The 24,699-nt window shown below is 38.6% G+C and overlaps 1 protein-coding gene across 2 annotated transcripts; it reads left to right on the top strand.

The window, feature by feature from the left end:
• The first annotated feature begins 1,062 nt into the window (after nt 1–1,062).
• Nucleotides 1,063–23,918, top strand: SPINK8 (serine peptidase inhibitor Kazal type 8 (putative)). 2 transcript variants are annotated; one of them, XM_053600403.1, is made up of 6 exons: nt 1,063–1,124; nt 1,838–1,917; nt 9,250–9,299; nt 10,067–10,188; nt 17,037–17,079; nt 23,781–23,918. In XM_053600403.1, the coding sequence occupies exons 2-6, from the start codon at nt 1,851–1,853 to the stop codon at nt 23,790–23,792; spliced, it is 294 nt and encodes a 97-aa protein (XP_053456378.1). In that variant the 5' UTR covers nt 1,063–1,124; nt 1,838–1,850; the 3' UTR covers nt 23,793–23,918. The 2 variants fall into 2 exon arrangements, with proteins under 2 accessions (XP_053456378.1, XP_053456379.1); XM_053600404.1 differs by lacking the exons at nt 1,063–1,124; nt 1,838–1,917 and adding an exon at nt 6,911–6,958.
• The last annotated feature ends 781 nt before the right edge of the window (nt 23,919–24,699 follow it).

Genomic DNA, 24,699 nt, shown 5'->3' with positions numbered 1-24,699 from the left:
AAGCTTGGGCTCAAGTGATAATCTTGCCTCAGCCTCCCCAGTAGCTGGAACTATAGGTGCCCACCACAACACTCAGCTAATTTTTCTATTTTTAGTAGAGACAGGATCTCGCTCTTGCTGAGGCTGGTCTTGAACTCTCTGACTCAAGCAATCTACTGTCTCAGCCTCCCAGGGTGTTTGGATGAACTTCCCAGGCATGAACCACCACCCTGGCCACCTGGGCTGGTCTTGAACTCCTGACTTCAAGCGATACTTCCACCTCAGCCTCCCAAAAAGCTGGGATTACAAGTGTTAGCTACTCTGCTCAGTCATCAAGAGATATTTATAAAAACTTCATAATCATCCAGGCACAGTGGCTCACAGGTAACTAGGTAATTTTCTACTTTAAAACTCTATGAGTCAATATGGAAATATTCTAAAGTAAATGCTTCAATAAAATAGTTTTGACTATTAATAAACTAGTTAACTGCATATGCAGATGTGGTAACTTAGAGTATTGTATAAATATCTGAAACTTCCCTGGATATAATAATTGTAATACAGACAAAATATATAGGAATTTGGAAATCAATTATGAGATTATCTCTAAAATGGTAGGTCCAGGTTTGGCAAAACAACTAGATTTTGGCGTGGTAATGGACAGCACATAGCATGGTCAGAAAATTGAAATATGAACATACCAGATTTAAACATTACAGAATTTGGAGTTGAAAGAAATAGGCCAGGTATGATGGCTCATGCCTATATTTGGGAAGCTGAGGTGGGAGGATTGCTTGAGGCCAGCCTTGGCAACATAGCAAGACCTTGTCACTCCAAAAAAAGACAAATACTAGCCAGGTGTGGTGGCAAATGTCTGTAGGCTGAGGCAGAAGGATCATTCAACTCCAGGTGTTGCAGTGAGCTATGATGAGGCAACTTGCACTTTAGCCTGGGGGACAGAGGGACAGAGTGAGACCTTGTTTCAAAAAAAAAAACAATAGGTTTGATTGTATCTATACTTCCTAACTTCACTGCCAGACATTATAACTGCCAGAAATAAACACTCCACCTCCGTTGCTATTTCATTGCCAGCAAACTATCCTTGTCTAACCAGTTTCTCAGAGCAACTGTGGGAGTCATAGCAGGTAAGGTGGACTTACTAATTTGCAAATTTTTTAGTAGAAAAAGTTGCATTATTTTTTTATGTGCTCTTACTGAGAGATGGTCTTGGACAAAAATTAGCTAGATACATAATTTGCCTGGAAAATGTATAGGATGAAGAGAATAGAAACCTGCAAATGAATATTAATCAGCATGCACTATGATACTTTCAATAATGCAAGTAAGCTGTTGGTAAATACTCTAAAGATGTTACTCCAGTAACTATATTGATTACTAAATGTCAACACCAAAATAACAGCATTAGGGAGAAGTAAGAGCGTGGGAGTGAGTGTTAGGTATTAAGTCCCTTCCTGTTTCTTACTGTCTATTGATTTACACATGTCACTGAACTTTCTGGTAACTGCTCTTCACCTCAGAGATAAACACAAGCTTTTACATAATAATATTTCATTGAAAAACTCTTGGTATTTATTCTTTCCTTTGCAAATAGTCTTTACTAGCTCTTTTTTTTGACATCTTCTAAAATTCTGTTTTTAAGATCATTTTTTGTAATGCCCAGTTATTTTAAGGAAATGAATTAGGCAATTTAATGTCACCAGATGCAACCCATTCCTAATGACCCAAGGAAAAAACAAAGTATTCAGATTTTATTTCTGGTCAATAAGGGATCTCCGTGAGAGCATGTACTTCACATAAAATTTTCTGGCTCACCATCAAAAGTTGCATATTTCCACAGCTTTTCTGTCACCATGAAGGGGATTGTCTCAAATACTATTGTTGTTCTAGTCATCTCTATGTGGACTGCCTTTGAAGTTGGTAAGTTATATGTCCTTACTTTGCCCGCATTTTCTGTAGTAGATTCAGAATCCCAGGATGATGAGAGATGGAAGTGAAAGTGCCATTCACTTGTATTTAATCTGAATTCCTCATATTATAGATATAGAAACTAAAGAATTCATACGATGCTATTAGTATCAAAGCCCGGAATCCAACCCAGTTTCCCAAACTGGGGACCATTGGACTTTTCAAAATACTACATTGCTATCCAAGATATTCAAAACCTTGGAAATGTTTATTTCCAGAGTTTTTTTTTTCTTTTGTTTGTTTGTTGTATTTGTTTTTTAGATAGAGTCTCACTCTATCACCCTCGGTAGAGTGCCAGGGCATCACAGCTCACAGCAACCTCCAGCTCTTGGGCTTAGGCGGTTCTCTTGCCTCAGCCTCCTGACTAGCTGGGACTACAGGCGTGTGCCACAATGCCCAGCTATTTTTTGTTGCAGTTTGGCAGGGGTCAGGTTAGAACCCGTCACACTCGGTACATGGGGCTGGCACCCTAGTCACTGAGCCACAGGCACCACCTGCATTTCCAGAGGTTTTATATTTACATATTTCAAATCCAAAAAGAGCTTCATTAGTGTATGTGGAAGTGGACTCAGATTATTATTCTGGTTAATGGCTAGTTTTAGTGAAGGTACTGTTCATGGTTAACTGTAGGGAATCTCTGAGAGCCTCAATATACATTCTTTCTCCATTTGGACTTTGCAATTCCTTCTCTTTTATTTTCAGTCTCTTTCCATTGGCAACTCTCTCTCAAAGCATTTTTTTCATAGCAAACTGTAGCAAACTGAAAACTATTCTTCATAATGCTCACATCTTGTATAAAAAAGCTCTTTCCCTCGCCTCACCTTCCCTATCCAGTTTAAATACTCTAGATATATTCCCGCCCTTCCTCACTTTTCACTCAATCCTCATTCACCCTGCTATGGAGCATATCACCCATTGGCCTCAGCCTCTCTGCAAGCTCAGTGTGTTCCCTCAGACTAAATCTTAATGCTAACCCTTGGTGGGGGCATACCATTAGTCAACCAAAGTCTGCCATCCCATCGTTCTTGAAAATAGCTCTTTCCAGGGCCAGGCATGGTGGCTCACACATATACTCCTAGCACTCTGGGAGGCTGAGGTGGGTGGATCATCTAAGCTCATGACCAGCCTGAGCCAGAACAGGACCCCATTTCTAAAAATAGCTGGGTTTGTGGGGGGCACCTATAGTCCCAACTACTCAGGAGGCTGAGACAAGGAGATCATTTGAGCTCAAGAGTTTGAGGTTGCTGTGAACTATGATGCCGCTCTACTGAGGGCAACAAAGACTGTCTCAAAAAAAAAAAAAGAAAGAAAGAAAAAAGAAAATAGCTCTTTCCTTGTTCTCATAGTGTATGGCCTTATATTTCTCCTTAAATCCATATCTCACCTGTGTGCCCATATCCAGTGACCAAGTTCAGCTGAGAGGAAATTCATGCATCACATAAGTCCATGCCTTTTTTTTTTTTAACATTTCTACCAAAATGGCTCTTCCTTAATAAATATTTTCATCATTATTTTCTGAAAATTATTTTATATTCTTCTTAACTGTTAACTTTACCTCCAGCTTGACTTACTCTAACCCATCATCCATACTGTTACAATTGTTGTCTTTTTTTAGTGCCAGTCTTATCTTAGCCCCTCCTACAATGCTGGGTTTCCTGGCACCGACTTATTTTCATAGCTAAGAAATATATACTGTTTGCTGACTTTGTGCCAGAAACTGAGCTGGTTATATGGCAGGAGTGGTCCCTGGACTCACAGTGTGACACAAAATAGTGGAAGATACACAGAAATCATGGCCCATACCAAGTATGAACACATATTACGGTAAGTGTTTCAAATGGTAAGGACAGCAAGAGGGTGTACAACTCAAGCTACAGCTCATCTTTTCCCTCCCCTGCCCAGCTCAGCTTAATGAAAGCTCTACTCTGGTTAGCTGTGGCCAAGAAAACGCGTTTCCTTCTCTCCATAGCGTACAGTTGAGGGCAATGATGTTTCCCTGGGACGGGCATGCCATCAACGTTCGTAAGCATTGCTGCCCCTTTGTGTTGCTCAGGCTAAATTACAGGAGAGTAAGGCCAAGAGGCAGGGTGCACCCTTTCCCCCCCATCTCCCAATCGTAGGGTTTAGTAGGTATCCTAGGTGAAGTAGGCTTAGAATAGGAAGGCCCCAATTCCCCTCACCCTGACTTTCTTATAGGTTGCAAGTTCCATGCTAAGAAAAACAAACTGAGAAGATCAGAGTGTGTCACTTACACAGTGTTTTGCTTTGTACTCTGAGATAAGCAGGCCATTATCCAGAGCAGTGGCATAGATAATTCACCCTGGCATCGAAGCAGATTATGAGACTCCAGAGATTTCAAAAAAAAGAAAGAAAGAAAAAAAAAAAAAAAACCCTGACTTTATGTGGAATCAATTATAGTGAAAGTCAAGCCTAGGGGCACTGTCTTGGTTCACTTTGTGCTGCTATAACAGAATACCTGAGACTGGGTAATTTATAAAGAACAGAGATTTATTTCTTATAGCTCTGGAGGCTGGGAAGTCCAAGGTTGAGGGGCCTGCGTTTGGTGAGGACTGTCTTGCTGTATCATCCAATGGCAGAAGGTGGAAGGGTAAGAGAGCACACATGTGTATGCCTGCAGGAGTGAGGGCTGAACTTATCCTTTTTTCAGGAACCCATTGCTGCAATAACTAACCCACTCCCATGGTAACAACATTAATGCATTCATCGATCACCTCTTAAAGGTCCTGCCTCTCAACATTGGGGATTAAGTTTCCAACTATGAGCTGTGGGGGACACATTCTAACCAAAACAGGCACCCTCAAAAACAATGGGGATTTTGATGGTCAGCAATTAAAATAAAACAGGTGGCTTTATGAGAACAATAATCTAAACCATAGGCCAACTAGTTTGTCAGAAAGAGCCAGGAAGAAAAAGACTACTAAAAGACCCCCCCAGGCTCGGCACCCATAGCACAGTGGTTAGGGTGCCAGCCATATACACCAAAGGTGGCGAGTTCGAGCCTGACCTGGACCAGCTAAACAACAGCTAAACAACTGCAACAAAAAATAACCAGGCGTTGTGGTGGTCCCAGCTACTTGGGAGGCTGAGGCAAGAGAATTACTTAAGCCCAAGAGTTTGAGATTGCTGTGAGCTGTGATGCCACAGCACTGTACTAAGGATGACATAGTGAGACTCTGTCTCAAAAAAAAAAAGACCCCTCCTACCAGCAAACCTGGCCAAGGCTGGTCTCAAAATTTATCCTGCAAAGAGATCCAAAACCTTAATCTGTGCATCCAAGAAGTTTAGTGAACTTCAAATAGGACAAACTCAAAGATATTTATGCCATTATCAACTACCTAAAGGTAAATACCAAGAGAAACCTTGAAAGCAACAAGAGAGATGTGATTCATTAATTCATCACATCACATTAATCAAAACAAAACAAACAAACAAAACACAAAAACCCCAAACTGCCTTCTAAGAATCGTAACATGCAACAAAACTATATTTCAAAAAATAAAGGTGGAATTAAGACATTTCCCAGGTAAACAAAAACTAAGAGAATTTGTTTCTAGCAGACTCATCTTACTAAAAAAAAAATTTTTTTTAGACAGTGTCTCACTTTGTCACCCTTGTAGAGTGCTGTGGCGTCATGGCTCACAGCAACCTCAAACTCTTAGGCTTAAGTGATTCTCTTGCCTCAGCCTCCCAGGAAGCTGAGACTACAGGTGCCCACCACAATGCCTGGCTATTTTTAGAGATGGGGTCTCTCGCTCTGGCTCAGGCTGGTCTCGAACCTGTGAGTTCAGGCAGTCCACCTGCCTCAGCCTCCCAAGTGCTAGGATTACAGGCGCGAGCCACTGTGCCCAGCTAAAAATATTAAAGGAAGTTCTTCAGACTGAAAGTGACAGACAATAATTCAAATCCATATAAACAACAGATAACATGGTATAGATAATTATGCAATTATAAAGACAGGATAATGCACATTTCTTCTCCTTTTTTTAAACTGAGTTGAAAATCATTATATAAAACAATATGTATATAATTTTCTTGTTGAGCCTATAACATATAGAAATATTTGACAATAAAAGCACAAAAGAGGTGAGTGGGACCAAAGCAGTACTGATGTAAGGAAATGACAGCAGGTGATAACTTAAATGCACAGGAACAAATGAAGAGAACCAAAAATGGTGAATAAGAAGGTTAATGTAATGTAATAAAGTTATATGAAATAATAACTATAACAATATATGGTTGGGTTTATGACATATATAGTTAGTTGTAATATATATAAAATAATAGCATACAAATAAAATAATAGCATAAGAGGAAGGAGAAAAGAATAGAACTGTATGGGAATGACATTACTATATGTCATTATGGAATTATTATAAATCAGTATATATCTGAAGCACATCCCAATAAATTAAGCTGTATATAATTATTCACAGAGCAACCACAGAGCAATTATTAAAAAAATAAGCCAGAAAAGGTAGTGAAACAAATCACTAAAGGAATTACAGTTTTACGCTAGAAAATATTCACTTAATGCAACAAAGAGCAGAAAAGGATGACTGGAGGACCAAAAAAGACATGAGACATACAGAAAGCAAAAAGTAAAATGGCAGCTGTAAATCCAAGTATATTGCTATAGTTTGGATATTGACCTCCCCCAACACATATTGAAATTTGATCTCCAGTATTGGAGGTGGGGCCTAATGCAGGTGTTTGGGTAATGGAGATGGATTTCTCATGAGTATCTTGGTACCTTCCTCGTGGTAATGAATGAGTGTTCACTCTAATAGTTTCCATGAAAGTTGTTTGTTTAAAAGAGCTTGTTACCTCCCTCCTCTCTTTCTTTTCTCTTGCAATATGATGTGATCTCCACATATGTCATCTCCCCTTCACCTTTTACCATGAGTGGAAGCAGCCTGAAGCCTTCACCAGAAGCAGATGCTGGTACCTTGCTTCTTGTACAGCCTGCAGAACTGTGAGCCAAATGAACATCTTTTGTTTATAAATTGTCCAGTCTCAGATATTCCTTTATAGTAACACAGACTAAAATATATATCAATCAAAATATTAAATGTGAATGAATTACACAATCCAATCAAAAGACAAAAATTGTCAGACTGAATAAAAAATAGATCCAATTGTATACTGTTTATGGTAGACACTCCTTAGATTCAAAACAGATGGAAGTAAAGTGATAGAAAAAAATACATCACACAAACTGCAGCCATAAAAAGCTGGAATGGTTATGCTAATATCAAAGTAAACTTCAAAACAAACAAAAAAACTAGAGATAAACAGGGCCATTTTATAATGAAAAGGGTCAATTTATTAGGATAATATAATAATCATAAACATGTATGCACCTAAAAATAAAGCCTTAAATACAGAGGATGCCAACAAATGTATATACATTTTAAGAAAGGAAAAAAAACATGGCACCTGTGGCTCAAGGAGTAGGGCACCGGCCCCATATACCAGAGGTGGCGGGTTCAAGCCCAGCCCTGGCCAAAAACTGCAAAAAAAAAAAAAAGAAAGGAAAAAAATATGCTAAATTTGTAGTAGTCAAGTCACATTTCACTTCTGTAATTACAAGTGGTGCTCAACATGACTTATATTCATCTTTTTGTTATCAGTTTATGCTGAGTATTACAATTTTAATACACTTTTTTCTTTTTAAAAATAAGTATACATTTTTGGCACCCTCCATATATAAAGCAAAACTATTAGAATTGAAGGGAGAAATCAATAATTCAACAGTAGTAGTTAGAGATATCACCTCCCACTTTTTTTTTTTTTGTAGAGACAGAGTCTCACTTTATGGCCCTCGGTAGAGTGCCGTGGCCTCACACAGCTCACAGCAACCTCCAACTCCTGGGCTTAAGCGATTCTCTTGCCTCAGCCTCCCGAGTAGTCACCTCCCACTTTTAATAATGACTCGAACAACTAGACAGAAGACCAACAAGGGAATAGAAGCCAGAATAACACTATTAACCAACTAGACCTAACGGGTATCTATAGAGTATTCCATTCAACAACAGTATATGTATTGCACACGAAACATTCTCCAGGATAGGCCATATCTTAAGACAAGATAGGCCATATCTTAAGACAAGCCTCAATAAATTTAAAAGGATTAAAATATTTGAAGTATGTTCCCTTAATACAAAAAAAGTTTCCATGAATGTATTCTATATGTTAGAGAACACAGAACACAGAAATGTGATGTATAGTAGAACCTGTGTACATTAACCACCCAAGGGACTACAACAAACTAGTCAAGATGTGGAGGTGGTCAACATAGGGAACTTGACCTACTATACTGATACTTACATGTGATGCATGTCTGGTCGGTGAAAATTAGGACAGCTTAAGGAGGTGGTCAATGCAGGGAGATGGTCAGTACTGGACATTCTACTGTATTTGACAATAATTGTACAAAGGAGAAGAGAGGGAGCAACCCATTGCTCTTACCACTACTATCCAATGCTGTATTGGAAATTCTAGCCAGGTTTGTAGCCAAGAAAAGAAATAAAAACATCTAGATAGGACAAGAAGAAAGTAAATTATCTCTATTTTGTGTCACGATTTTGTGAATAGAAAAGTCCTAAGAAATACATTAAAAACTAATAAAAGGCTAATAAATCAGTCAGCAAATTTGCACAATACTAAATTAATATACAAAAGCCAGTTGCATTTCTATACATTACTAATGAACATTCTGAAAATGAAATTAAGAAAACAATTTCATTTCAAATAGCAAAAAAAAAAAAAAAATTAGGATAGATTTACCAAAGGAGGTGACAACTTGTACACCTAAAATTACAAAACATCAAAGAAAGAAATTTAAAAAGACCTAAATAAATGGAAAGACATCCCATCTTCATGGACTGGAGGCCTTAATATTGTTAAAATGCTTTGGATTGCATATGCAAACCTTAATGAAGTTTAGCAACTTTGAGGCACCTCAATATAACTATTTCATAGTATTTTGCAAGTTACAGCATGTTTATTAAAAACAATTGAGAAGGATTATAGAAGTTGTTATTTATGTATGAAGTGGAAGGACCATAACTAAAGAGAGCAAGTGACAGAAATTTCCTGATTCCTTATTCCTTTAGAGGGCAGCTTGCATCAAAGAGGAACTCAGCCTCTTCTGATGGGATTTGATGTTTCCTGTGTCCCAATCAGGGTCTCCCTCATCCTAGTTTTTTCCCTGAGGGCAGAAGACAAAGCAGCAGCTCTTCTGTATGTGCTTTTGTCTTCCAGACATTGTCCTTCCTAAGGTTCCTGAGGCAGAGCACCTAAAACTGACAATGGTAAGGTCTGCTTCCTTGGTTCCCAAGAATCGGAATGGGGGAGAGAGTCAGTTTCCCTGATATTCCCAGCTCTTTCTTCTGGGAGGTGGGGAAGAGAAGGGACCTGCATGGGATAATACAATAAAAGCTGAGTCATCGGATATGTGTAATACATTTTATCACCCCGCCTCCAAAACATTACCCCAATCAGCTTATACAACTGTCCTATGGGATAAAAATCACATATTTTGCACCATTAAGAGGATAATAATGTCATGGAACAAATTCACTTCAGTCCTATAGTCTTTCCACCATGATATGCCAGGACATACATCTTGCCTCCCTCACACGAAGGCCTCATGATATATTCTCTTTGCTTCCTTCCTTCTACATCCTAACCCTGCTGTGACAAGTTTCAGATGCTGTGTCATCAGAATCACCAAACATGATAAGTCACTCAGTAATGTTCATAAGAAGTTCTAACCTTGAAAGACATTTCTCTACTTCTGTTCTCTGTAATGTAATGATCGCATTTTATGATTGGTGGGGCAGGGATTTTTATCCTGATAAGGAATTTATGGGGGATTGGGAAATGTACAAATTATATATTACATTACAATTATGTACATGTGATTAAGTGCTGGGGTCAAACGCTGAGGCTTCTGAAGCCTTTTCTCTGAACTCCTGGGCTAGTGCAAAGGATTCCATCACCCTCCCCCACTGCTAATGACAATGGCCAAAGGACCTGAAGGAAAAGATCTGAAATAGTGCCTGTGTCTTGTCTTCAGGTTGAGTGCATCAAGAATATATATAAGTGTTGGTTTTTCTCCTACCTCAAGCCCACTCAGCCTATATGCGGCAGTGATGACGTTACCTACAATAGTGACTGCCATCTCTGCTCCAAGGTTTTGTAAGTCATTGATTTTGTTCTCCCTTTTTTCAAGTCAGGAGGCTAAAGGTGACCAAAATAAGGTGACCTCCTCAGCCCGCTTCCCACATCATCCAATTATATCTTCCCTTCAAAAACTCCTCCACCATTTGCTCCTTAGTTTCCTCCATTCCTCTGGACTCTCAGAAGGTGAGCTGGGGGTACTATGTCTGGCCTGGATAAGGATCAAGTGAAGGAAACTCAGTAGAAAGCAGCCACAGCCTTTAGCTCATGTGACCATAGATGTAGGTCATCTCCATGCCTGTTCAGGCCAAAGAACAAAAACCTGATGACAAAGAAAAGGAGAAAGCTGAGTGAAGAATTTTCCCGGCTATTGATTTATTGGTCATTGAATGGATATTTTCCAAAACAACTTTCTTTAGTTTTCAGCCTGGTATATAATTTAGTCTTTGGGCCCATAACATGTTAGAAGCTTTGGGTGACACCATGTGAAATGCCCAATTCCCTGGTCCAAGGAGAATAGTGAGGAATAGAGGTTTGCATCAGGGAAGCTCCTTTCAGAGGTAAAAGGAGTATTGTATGAAATCTGCTTTCTCCTTTAAGGAGAAAATCCACATCTTTGTCTAACTAAGATTTACAGGTTAAGTCCAATATCTTAAGAGAGAAAAGCAAAGACACAAGAGGATAACAAACATGCCTTTCTCCCCTTCCTCTTCACGGCTTCTCCTCAATAGAAGGAATAAGAATTTTCTTGGGGCGGTGCCTGTGGCTCAGTCGGTAGGGCGCCGGCCCCATATACCGAGGGTGGCAGGTTCAAACCCGGCCCCGGCCAAACTGCAACCAAAAAATAGCCGGGCGTTGTGGTGGGCGCCTGTAGTCCCAGCTGCTCGGGAGGCTGAGGCAAGAGAATCGCTTAAGCCCAGGAGTTGGAGGTTGCTGTGAGCTGTGACACCATAGCACTCTACTGAGGGCAACATAGTGAGACCCTGTCTCAAAAAAAATAAATAAATAAAAGAACAAAAGAAAGAAAGATAGAAAAAAATTGAGGCGTGAGGATTGCTTGGGTCCAAGAGTTGGAGGTTGCTGTAAGCTATGATGCCATGGCACTCTACCCAGTGGGACAGCTTGAGACTCTGTCTCAAAAAAAAAAAAAAAAAAGAACTCACTTTTACAAAATATCAAAAAAAAACAACTCATTTTTCTAGGAGTTACACTGGGGTTTGCAAGTTAAATTTTCACTTACACCAATCTAATTTGGATTAATACCAACATAATTACAAAAGTATTCAAAAATGTTGCTTTTATATGGCTTCATTCCCTTTACCCTATTTTGAACTGTTTTTACCAAATTATACCTTTATGCACAGATTTATAATTATTGCTTTGTGCAATAAATCTGTTAAATCATATAGGAGAAAAAGATTTACCAATGAAAAAATGTTTATACTGTTTTTTATATTTTCCTTTTGATCTACTTTTACCGTACTGGCTCTTTATTTTTTCATGTGGATTCAAGTTTCTGTCTAATATCCTTTCACTTCATCTGAAGAACTCACTTTAGTATTTTTTAGGTCTGCTAGCAACAAATTCTCTCAATTTTTATTTGCTGGGAACACCATGATTTCACTTTCATTTTTTAAGAATAGTTTTGCTGGACATATAATTCTTGGTACTGCCATTTTCTTTCATATATATAATCGCACTGCTTTCAGCTTCCATGGTTTCTGATGAGAAATTAGATGTTAAACTTTCTGAGAATCATTTCTATGTGGTAATTCACTTCTTGCTACTTTTTTTTTTTTTTTTTTTTTTGAGACAAAGCATCAAGCTGTCACCCTGGGTGGAGTGCAGTGGCATCACAGCTCATAGCAACCTCTAACTCCTGGGCTTAAGCAATTCTCTTGCCTCAGACTCCCAAGTAGCAGGGACTATAGGCACCCGCCACAATGCCCAGCTATTTTTTGATTGTAGTTATCATTGTTGTTTGTCAGGCCCGGGCTAGATTTGAACCTGCCACCTCTGGTGTATGTGGCTTGCTGCTTTTAAGATTTTCTCTTTGTCTTCGGCAATTTTACAATGGCTTATCTACATGTGGATCTATTACTGTTTATCTTGAGTTTGTTGAATTTCTTGTACACACAGATTAATGTTTTTCCTCAAATTTGGGAGATTTTCAGCCGTTTAAAAATGCTATCCTTCAAGGCTCAGTGCCCATAACACAGTGGTTATGGCACCAGCCCCATGCACCGAGGCTGGCGGTTTGAACCCAGCCAGGGCCAGCTAAATAACAATGACGACCGGAACAACAACAACAACAAATACTTTCCTTCAGAAATGATAGCCATTATTTCTTCAAATATTATTTTGCTTTTTTCCTCTCTCTCTTCTCCTTGGTGTATATGTCGATACTTTTGCTGCTATTCCACACTAACTGTGGCTCTGTTCATTTTTTTCCGAGCTGAATTGGGTTTTATTTTATTTGCTATCTGAGGCATTTTGACCCACTCTGTTGGTTTTTCCTTATGTTATTTTTCTTCCTTTTACTCAGTCTGGATAGTGTTAATTGACCATCTTCAAGCTCACTTGATTGTTTATTCTCTCTGCTTAACCCTTGTGTCAAGCCCATCTTGTGAATTTTTCATTTCAGATCTTTGTATTTTTCAACTTCGAAATTTCTATTCATGTTCTTTTAAATATAACTTATATCTCTTTTTTAATATTCTTTATTTGATAAGACATCATTCTCAGGTTTGCCTTTGGTTCTTTAGACATAGTTTCCTTTAGTCCTTTAAACATAGTTAAAATAACTGATTTAAAAGTTTTGTCTTGACTGGGTGTGGTGGCTCATGCCTGTAATTCTAGCACTCTGTAAGGCTGAGGAGGGTAGATTGCTTTTGAGCTCAGGAGATCAAGACCAGCCTGAGCAAGAGCAAGACCTTGTCTCTACTAAAAATAGAAACAAAAAAAATTAGCCAGGGGCCGTTGGTGGGTGCCTATAGTCCCAGCTACTCAGGATCACTTGAGCCCAAGAGTTTGCGGTTACTCTAAGCTATGATGACACCATGGCACTCTACCCAGGGTGACAGAGTGAGACTCTGTCTCTAAATAAATAAATAAAGTGAGCAAATTGGTAGCATTTAGTACATTTACAAAGTTATGAAACTATCACCTGTATCTACTTCCAAACATTTTCATCACCCAGAATAAAACCCCATATTTATTAAGCAGTTACTTCTCATTCTCTCATTCCCCACAGTCCCTGGCAACCAACAATCTGCTTTCTGTTTTCAGAGATTAACTATTCTGTATATTTCATATAAATGGAATTATACAACATAAGTCCTTTTCTTGTCTCGCTCTTTCACTTAGCATAATAATTTTGAGATTCATCTATATTTTATCATGTATCTTCATTTCTTTTTTATTGCTGAATAATATTCCATTATTTCCCATAATTTTTTTCATTTATCTATTGATTGCCTTGTGGATTGTTTTCACTTTTAACTATTGTGAATAAATGCTGCTGTGAACATTTATGTACAAGTATTTGTTTGAATACTCTTTTCAGTGCTTTGAGGTATATACTGAGGAGAAGAATTTGCTGGGTCATATGGTAAATTTATGTTTAACTTTTTGAGGAATCACCAAAATTTTCTATAGAGGCCAAACCATTTTGCATTCTTCCAGGATGGTTTTAGGGCTCTAATATCTTCATATCCACACTAGCATTTTTCAGAAAATTATTTTTTTGCAGTTTTTGGCCAGGGCTGGGTTTGAACCCGCCACCTCCGGCATATGGGGCCAGCACCCTACCCCTTTGAGCCACAGGCACTGCCCTTCAGAAAATTATTTTATCCATCTTTGTAGGTGTAAAATGGTGTCTCATTACAGTTTTCATTTACATTTCTCTAATGACTAATGAGGTTAGGTATCTTTTCATGTACTTGTTGGCCATCTGTAAACCTCTTTTGAAGAATGTCTATTAAAGTCCTTTGTCCATTTTCAAAGTGCATTCTTATCTTCTTATTTTCAAGTTGTAAGAGTTCTTTATATATTCTGGATACTAGATAATAGATAGAAAAAATATTTGAATGCTTTCAAATATTTTCTTCCATTTGATAGGTAATCTTTTATAATACTTTCATGATAATGTCCTTTGATGCACAAAGTTGTAATTTTGATTTATCTCATTTTTTTTCTTTTATTGCCCTTGCATTTGGTACTACACCTTAAGAAACCATTGTAAAACCCAGAGGCATAAAGATTTACTTCTACTTTTTCTTCTAAGAGTTTTCTAGATTTAGCTCATCGATCTATTTTTCAGTCAATTTTTAGATATGATGTGATATAGGGCTCCAAATTCATTCTTTTGCAAGTAATTATTCAATTGTCCCAACTTTGTTTGTTGAAGAAACTATTTTTTCCCCCACTGAATGGCCTTGAAAAAATAGATGTTTATTTTTAGATTCTCAATTCTATTCCATTGTTCTACAGGCTGTCTCCAAATCCACCATACATAGGGAAAATGGGAAATTGTAGCTAAATGTATCTTTATTTACAAAATATTCATTATAAAATTTTATAGAATATTTACAAAATTCTACATAGAATGTATTTCTATCCTAATATCGGTACCACACTGATTACTGTAGTTTTGTAGGAAGTCTTTTTTTAAATTTTTTGATTGGGCATTTGGAGTCATCCAACTTTGTTTCTTTTTCAAGATGGTTTTGGCTACTCAGGTCCCTTTGCAATTCCATATGAATTTGAAAACCAGCTTTTCCATTTCTGCAAAAAAAAAAAAAAAGAAAGAAAAGAAGAAGAAGAAAAAAACTGGATTTTGATAGTGATTGCTTTGAACCTGTAGATTGCTTTAGTATCACTGTTATCTTAACAATATTAGTTCTTCTAGTCAGTGAGCATGGGATAGCTTTCATTTATTTAGATCTTTTTTAACTTGTTTCAACAATGTTTTGTGACTTGTGAAGTTTTCAGTGAACAAGTCTTCCACCAGCTTAAATTTATTATTTCATTTTTCAGATACTATCTTAAATAGAATTTAATTTTATTCAAATTGTTCTTTGCTGATTTATAGACACACAACTGTTTTTTGTGTGTTAATCTTATACTTTGCAACTTCACTAAATTTGTTTATTAGCTTTAGTAGTTTTTATATTAACTGGGATTTTCATATTAATGCTTTGTGATATTCTGTATAAAGTATCAAGTCATCTTTGGGTTTTTTTTTTCTTTTACATAAATTAGGTGAAGGTAAAAATGTCACCCAGTGCAGTGGCATAATCATAGCTCACTATAACCTTCAACTTATGGGCTCAAGTGATCCTCTTGCTTCAGCCTCCCTTGTAGCTAGGACTACAAGCACCCACTACCGCATCAGCTAATTTGTGAGTGTGTGTGTGTGTGTGTGTGTGTGTGTGTGTGTAGACAGAGTCTTGCTATGTTGCCTGGGCTGATCTTGAACCCCTGGCCTCAGGCAATCCTCTTACCTCCACCTCCTAAAGTGCTGGGATTATGGAGACATGAGCCACCATACCAGGAAAGATCATGTCATCTTTGAATAGAGATATTTCAACGTTTTTCTTTCTGATTTAGATGACTTTTATTTCTTTTTCTTGCCTAATAGCTCTGCCTAGAATTTCCAGTGCAATATTGAGTATCAGTGGTGAAAATGGGCATCCTCATCTTCTTTCTGATATAAGGAATCTTTCAGTCTTGACTATGAGTTTCTTGTGTTCTTTATTATACTGGTGAAGTTCCCTTCTAGTCCTAATTTTCTAAGTGTTTTTGTTATGAAAGAATATTGGATTTTGTTGGATATTGTGTGCATGTGTGTGTTTAGCATCAACTGAGATTATCTTGTGCATTTTTCTTTCATTCTACTAATATGATGTTATCAAATTGGTTGATTTTTTTAAGGTTGAAATACTCTAAATTCTTGGGATATATCCCACTGGTCATGGTGCATAATCCTTTGTACTATTCTGTTGGATTCAGTTTGTTAGTATTTTGTTGGGAATTTTTGCATCTATATTCATAATGGATATTGGTGCATAATTTTCTTTTTTGTGACATCTTTGTCTGAGTTGGATGTCATAGTAATGCTTGTTTTATAGACTACATTAGGAAGTGTTCCCTTCTTTTCTATTATTTGGAAGAGTTGAAGAAAGATTGGCATTAAATCTTTTAAAATATTTGGTAGAATTCACTAGTGAAGCCATCTGGCTCTAAACTTTTCTTTGTTAGGAAGTTTTTGATTACTCATTCAATCTTTACTTGTAATAGGCCTGTTGAGATTCTTTTGTTTCTTCTTGAGTAAGTTTTGGTAATTTGTATGTTTCTAGGGAAATTTCTATTTCATCTATCTAATTTATTGATGTACAATTGTTCATAGTCTTCTCTTATATTTCTTTTTATTTCTGTAAGGTCAGTAGTAATGACTCAACTTTCACCAAATATATATTTTAATCTTTAAGATACATTCTTTTTCTAATCCACCATATTTCTACATAATTCTTCATAGGTTATTTTGAATTTATATATTTTGCTTCAGGCTAAATAGCTTCTATGTATTCAATCTCTTTGATAAATAAAGATCCATATAGTAGTTGCAGTTTGGCCAGGGCCAGGTTCGAACCTGCCACCCTTAGTATATGGGGCCAGCACCTTACCCACTGAGCCACAGGCACCGCCCAAGATCCATATAGTAGATATTATAAAATATTTGTTAAAAATTCACTATTAGGAGTTTCCTTATCAAACTTATCCAAAATTGATTAAATAAAATTTAGTCATAATTTATGATAGACCACATAACAAAAATAATCATTTCAAAATATAATTTCTTTCAGATATGAAGGACTTAACATAACCAAAATACATGATGGACCATGTGTAAGTAAAGTCACTTTTATTTTTAAAAGTAAATCATATATAGATAAGAGATCACTGTTGTAGAGTTTTAAATATGTTATGAAAAATTTCAAGCATAGATAAATGTAGAGACACTAATATAATAAATCCAATATACTTGTCATATGGAATTAATGAATTACAATGTTTTGCCACATTTCCTCCCTCTATTCTTTTATTCTCTTTTTTCTTTAATGAAATAATACAAGTCTCAGATATGTCATTCACTCCTACATACTTCTGGGTACATTTCTAATAAATTTGGACATTTCCTTACATACTCATGAGGTCTTAGTACACCTAGTTAGTTCCTTGTCATCTCTTAACACATACTTCTTATTAAATTTTTCCCAATCATCTCCAAAATACATCTTCTAGGGCAGTGGTTCTCAACCTTCCTAATGCCTCCTAATGCTGTGACCCTTTGATACAGTTCCTCAGGTTGTGGTGACCCCCAGCCAGAAAATTATTTTCGTTGCTGCTTCATAACTGTAATTTTGCTACTGTTATGAATCGTAATAAAAATATCTGATATGCAGGATGTATTTTCATTGTTACAAAGGGGTCACAACCCACAGGTTGAGAATCGCTGTTCTAGGAGAAGAAATATATCTTGGCCTGATAATTTAGTAGTAAAGTACATCTATTCTGCCCTTTCTCTTCCCTGCCATACCCAATATCTGGCATATTGACAAAAGGCACTAACTGGAATGTCAACAGTTATTCTGAAAGTCAATGGACCAGGACTTTCCTTAGCCCTGAGTCTAGATGGTGTGTCCTTGACTTTATGATTATGGGACTAAAGCAAGAACTCAGCTGGCGCCATAGAGATCACTTTTGTATTATGAGACATGGCAGTGAGACCGGGAGAAATCATTGTAGAAGAGACAATAAAGAGGGTAGGAAATAATGTAGGTAAAATAGGATAGTTATGTAATGTAGCAATAATTTTATGACAATATCTTCTGACAAGCTTATCTTCTGATAAGCTCACAAGGGTCATCTGATTTACAGACCAGCACACATATTATTAACTCAGAGGAGGTCTATAACCTGAATGTTCTCTAGTTCCATTAAAGAAATCATGAGAGCTTATAGGCACTTTCATGATTTGGGGTAGCTATGAAGATATTGCACATGATTTCTATCACTGTCAGGTTCTTGTTAACCAGGGCTAATTCACAGAAATCCTACTAAATCCCCTCCTTTTATATCTGGACCACACCTCAACCCACAGCCCCCCTCAAATATACCTCTGGTCTTATGTCCATTTCAAACTTAAAAGGGATGCTGTTTTTTATTTTTTATTTTTTAGATAGAGTCTCAAGCTGTCACCCTGGGTAGAAGGCTGTAGCGTCACAGCTCTCAGCAACCCCAAACTCTTGGGCTTAAGCAATTCTCTTGCCTCAGCCTCCCGAGTAGCTGGGACTACAGGCACCCACCACAACACCCGGCTTAAAAAGGGATGCTTTTAAACTTGAAGATATTTGGGGAATGGTGTCCAAAATGTTCTAAGAATGACTTAAATGCTAAAGTTAAGACTCATGTTCAAAAGTGGAGAAGAGTTTTAGGGTCATGCAGGAGGAGAGATTGGCAAGAAAGATTTCACTTTAGTATAGACTGGAAAGAATTGTCCCTAAATCAGAGCTATCCAGAAAAGAATTGTGCAGCTTCTAAATATAGTGATCCTCCTTCTGTTTCATTCGAATCAGGAGATCACTTGTAAATTTTACTGCAGAGCACAATTCTATCTCTCTACCGAGATGCAATTGTTGGTATATAATAATTAATGTTGTTTTTACAAAGTAATGCAGGAAGTTCTAATGGAAAGGTTTACAGAGATTAAGAATGCCAACCAAAGTCATAACCCTTTGTACAAATTCAGTGATCTAAAGGCAGTGCCATTGATAGCTTTAGTTATTCTTTTCTTTTCTTTTTTTTTTTTTGAGACACAGCCTCACTTTATCACCCTTGGTAGAGTGCTGTGGCATCACAGCTCACAGCAACCTCAAACTCTTGGGTTTAAGCGATTCTCTTGCCTCAGCCTCCCAAGTAGCTGGGACTACAGGTGCCTGCCACAACACCTGGCTATTGTTGTTGTAGTTGTTGTTGTTTATAGCATGCCTGGGCCGAGCTCGAACCCACCAGTCTTGGTGTTTGTGGCCGGTGCCCTACTCACTGAGCTATGGGTGCCGCCCAGCTTTAGTTAGTCTTAGGTATAGGTAGTGAGCCCAGTTATCCTAAGAGTACAGGATATGATGTGAGGGGAAAAGCAGTGAAGCAAAAGTCACAAGTCTTTTAGTTAATATCAACTAGTACTCCTCTCTTTATCATGAAACTCAAATGAGATGTAGACTTGAAAGGACTCAAGTGTAATGTAGGTTTTTTTTTTTTTTTTTTGTAGAGACAGAGTCTCGCTTTATGGCCCTCGGTAGAGTGCTATGGCATCACAGCTCACAGCAACCTCCAACTCCTGGGCTTACGCAATTCTCTTGCCTCAGCCTCCCAAGTAGCTGGGACTACAGGCGCCCGCCACAACGCCCGGCTATTTTTTGGTTGCAGTTCAGCTGGGGCTGGGTTTGAACCCGCCACCCTCGGCATATGGGGCCGGCGCCTTACCGACTGAGCCACAGGCGCCGCCCTGTAATGTAGGTTTTATAAATAAAAACTTCTGTACTCATATACATGTATATATGATTGCATTAAGAGCCAGCCCTAATGTTGAACTTCAAAAGGCTATTAGTTCCTTCCCCTAAATCAATCCTGGAGAAACAATTGTAGTTTGAGAGAAGTGATGACTCCAGAAAGGGAGAGGAGGGGTGGGGAGACTAGGAAGAAAAAGAAAAAAGAGGAGAAGAAGAGGAAGAGGAAGAGAAAGAACAGGAAGAAGAGGAGGAGGAGGAGGAGGAAGAGAAAGATGAGGAAGAGGAGGAAGGGGAGGAGGATAGAAAGGAAGGAAAAAATATAAGACACTCTTGGGGAAGGAGAAGGCTGTCTTGAACTTGCTCATGCTTAGCTACAGCCCTGGGAAAGAGTGAGCAGAGGTGTCAGGTCAAATCTTTTTGGGTGCTGCTCTTGTCTTAGTTCATGAAGTGTTTATTATTGACTCTTCACATACACCGGGGCTGGCAGGTTCAAACCCAGCCCAGGCCTGACAAACAAAAATGACAACTACAACAACAAAAAAAATAGTTGGGCATTGTGGTGGGTGCCTGTAGTTCCAGCAACTTGGGAGGCTGAGGCAAGAGAATCGCTTAAGCCCAAGAGTTTGAGGTTGCTGTGAGCTGTGACGCCATGGCATTCTATTGAGGGCAACATAGTGAGACTTTCTCTCAAAAAAGAAAGAAAGAAAGAAAAATGGTAGCAATAACCCTTAGAGCAGGGGCCACTTCTGAGGAATAATATTGGGACCGTGCAAAAGCCTCACTGGGGCATAGTTAATGAAAAGAGTTGGAAATTTGTATAAATAAGAGAGAGAAAGAGAAGAAAAAGGGTGGGGACTGGCTAGATACACTTGCCATTTACCCCTCTTTTCTCCTCCTCCAAATCACCAAGTATATATTAGGAAGACTGCCTCCTAAATGATATGGAGATATGGCATAAAGAGCTGTAGAGAATAAATCTACTTGTGCCAACAGCTATGTAGTAGGAGTCCCAGAAAATCATACAAATAAAAAAAGATGAAGAAATTCTTTTTTTTTTAATTTTTTTACTTTTAATTTCAGCTTGCTTGTTCATTCTTCTTTTTTTGAAGTACTTTTTTATTGTCGTCGTTGTTCATTTTCTTCTTTTTAAAAAATGTTCTTCCTCTGGTGATGCTCTTTCCCATTGCCTCCCCAGTAGCTGAGATTACAGACGCCCACCACAACGTCCGGCTGTTTTTGATGTTGTTAGTAGAGACGGGGTCTTACTCTGGCTCACTGCTGCTCATACTGGTCTCGAACCTCTGAGCTCAGGCAGTCCACCCGCCTCGGCCTCCCACAGCGCTGGGACTACAGGTGTGAGCCACCACGCCCGGCCGATGAAGAAATTCTTGAATAAATAAGATAAATATTGCAGAAATAAGACTATGAAAGACTTCAGTTTGAAAGGGCTCAGTAGCAAAAAAAAAAAAAAAAAAAAACAAGTTGGGGCGGCGCCTGTGGCTCAAGGAGTAGGGCGCCGGTCCCATATGCTGGAGGTGGCGGGTTCAAACCCAGCCCCGGCCAAAAACAAAAAAACAAAACAAACAAACAAAAACAAAAAGAAAGGGCTCAGTAGCATTGCAAGGAGGAAAGATAGAAAATATCTTCTCATGGACGCATTCTAATAAAATTTATGGATATCAAAGATAAATTATAAAATCTTTTAGAGAGAAGATCGATCCTTTCTAAAAAAATACATCAGATCGGCATCAGATTTTACGGTAACACTGGATGCAAGAAGACAAGGCATATATAAGCATGTGCAATGTGTGTGTATAATTGTCGGGGGTGAAAAGGGAAAAAATATGTATTTCTTAGTCTTCTTCATGCTGTTGTGACACAACACCACAGACTGAGTAATTTGTAAACAACACAGACTTGTTTCTCATGGTTTGGAGGCTGGGAAGTCCACACTTACGGTTCCAGCATCTAGTGATGACCTTCCTGCTATGTCATTTCATGGTGAGAGGCGGAAGGGCAAAAGGCATGTACACCAGCCCTCATGCATGAGGGAGAGGAAGGAGGAAAGGGGCTTGAACTCGATCTTTTATCAGGAACCCACTCTCACAATAACTAGCCCACTCATGTGATAACAACATTAATCCAAATGTTTATGAGGGCGGAGCCTTCAGGACCTTAGAAATTCTTAAAGGTCCCACTTTTAGGTAGTAATGCTGTTGCATTGGGTGAAGAATCCTACACATGAACTTTGGGGGACACATTCAAACCACAGCACTCACAGAATTGTATATCCAGTCACATTATCATTCAAATGTTAAAATTAATTTTAAAAACTTATGTTCTTATGAATATAATTATGATTTGAGACAATTATTGGACAACTGAAAATACTTTGGAAGAAAGTAATAAAAGGCAAAAAACCCCAGGAGATCCTGCAAGAGATGTTAAGAAGTTGGGATGATGAAATATTTTGGTACATGCTATTTTTATTTAGGAAAAAATAGACTAGAAACAAAGAAAAGAAATTATATTCGGCTTTGCGTCTGTGGCTCAAGCGGCTAAGGCACCAGCCACATACACCTGAGCCAGTGGGTTCGAATCCGGGCCTGCCAAACAACAATGATGGCTGCAACCAAAAAAATAGCCGGTCATTGTGGTGGGCACCTATAGTCCCAGCTACTTGGGAGGAGGAGGCAGGAGAATCACTTGAGCCCAGGAGTTGGAGGTTGCTGTGAGCTATGATGCCATGGCACTCTACCCAGGGTGACAGCTTGAGGCTCTTTCTCAAAAAAAAAGAAATTATGGCGGCGCCTGTGGCTTAAAGGGGTAGAGCTCCGGCCCCATATGCCGGAGGTGGTGGGTTCAAACCCAGCCCCAGCCAAAAACTGCAAAGAAAGAAAAGAAATTATGTTCATAGTAACCAAGCACAAAAATTGTAGGCAACATCAACATGGATGGGGAATATGGGAAGCCAAAAGTACATGATAACACACTGCAGTAATCTTGTCTAAGTGAACAGTATGGATTTTTTTATTCCCCTCTGCCAACAGTATAGATATTAACACACAACATCAGTAAGGGCGATAATATGAATGATATTCTTACATTGAGGTAACTACACTATGGATGAAAACAGAGTGTATGATGGCGCCCATAGCTCAGTGGTTACAGCACCGGCCACATACACTGAGGCAGGTGGGTTCGAGCCCGGCCTGGGCCTGCTAAACAATGACAACTGCAAAAAAAACAGCCAGGCATTGTGGTAGGTGCCTGTAGTCCCAGCTACTTGGGTGGCTGAAGCAAGAGAATCACTTAAGGGCGGTGCCTGTGGCTCAAAGGAGTAGGGCACCAGTCCCATATGCCGGAGGTGGTGGGTTTAAACCCAGCCCCAGCCAAAAACAGGATCACAAAGAAAAGAATAATACCTATAACAGGAAAACTAATGATTATCACTGATGGCCAAACCATCAGCTCTGTAATATGTCACATGCCTTCCCTGTGTCTTCTCTCCCACGTTCCTCAAAGCCCCAACATGACCAAGGCCCAAGGCATTGCTATGAATTACATTAGCTACAATTCACATACTCATATTTGAAGAAACAGAAGTCTAGAGAGGCCATGTGACTTGCCCAAGCCACAGAGCAAGGAACTGGCCAGGCTGAGCCTTGTACCTGGCAGGTCAGCTCGCAGACTCTGTTCTGCAACACCACCTTCTGTGCCTCCCATGTCCTCCACAGGCCTCTTATCAATCTTGCTTCATGTCAGATCCACCACCCATCATGGGAGCTCCCACAAGCTCTCCTGGCATCCAAAGACTCACACAGACATCCACATCCTTTGCCCTCCTCTTCTCCCTCTTACGCTCTGCTTTTTTCTTCTGCAGTGAAATTAGAATGACTCTAGTCTGCCTTGATTCAGAGAATAATTGTTAATAATTGTTAATTCCTTCTGCTGGACTCTGGGTATGGTTACCAATGTGGTAGCTTTTCTCTTAATTTCCCCAAATACGATTTCTCTAAACAGATTCTTCTCTTACAGGAAACGTATTGAACTTACCATGAAGAATTATAAAACTTCCTGAATGCCCAGATGGCCAAGTGAAACACCATAGTTACCTATTTGATTATAACCCCTTGAGAGGAAAATTAATGCTTAAGATCAAACTCTTTAATTTCCTTCTTTAGTAAATGATTCTCAGCAGAAAACCTGGCTGGCAAACATTTCTCTTGGTTAATAAGAATCTTTTTAAAATATCCGATATTGAGCATTGTGCAGTGGCAGTATTATAGCTGATGAGGTTTATCTGAGGTGCAATTACTGCTAATTAAAATATCAGATATACGGGCAGGCCCTGTGGCTCAAAGGAGTAGGGCTCTGGCCCCATATGCCAGAGGTCCAGAGGTGGTGGGTTCAAACCCAGCCCTGGACAAAAAAAAAAAAAAAAAATTAGATATTCCTGGGTTTCAGCACCTAAAAATCCAGATATTCTCAACCTCAAACTACATGCCTTGTGTCATAGATTTCCTCTGTTCTTATGTAATTTGTGAGCAAATGACCACATAAATCCAAAGTAAGGGAATAGGTATCTGAATAGCAGCAATATTTATAACTGAGCGTTTTTGCCATTATTGAGCTAAATATGTGACATGTGAGTGACATAGCTTTCTGTATGTCGGGATCTGGCTTCAAAACTTTCAAGAACACCATACAAGGGGTTCAAATTTTTATTCAAAGAAAACATATTGAGCATAATACTCGGAGTAGTGTCCATCCAGTCATAGTAAGGTTTCCAACTACTTCACCAATACTAACTCAAGTTTCACAACAAACTTAAGCGGTACATCCCCATTTATAGACAAAAAAAAAGCCCCCCAAAACTGAGGCTCAGAGTTTCACACAACTTCTCAATACCTCTTAAAGTTTCTTCTAGATCCTCATATAAAACATTTTGTTGAGG

Source organism: Nycticebus coucang, chromosome 8 (genome assembly GCF_027406575.1).
Source record: "Nycticebus coucang isolate mNycCou1 chromosome 8, mNycCou1.pri, whole genome shotgun sequence".
NCBI lineage: Eukaryota > Metazoa > Chordata > Mammalia > Primates > Lorisidae > Nycticebus > Nycticebus coucang.
The sequence above is the reverse complement of the archived record's forward strand: the minus strand, read 5'-3'. Positions and strand labels throughout refer to the sequence as shown.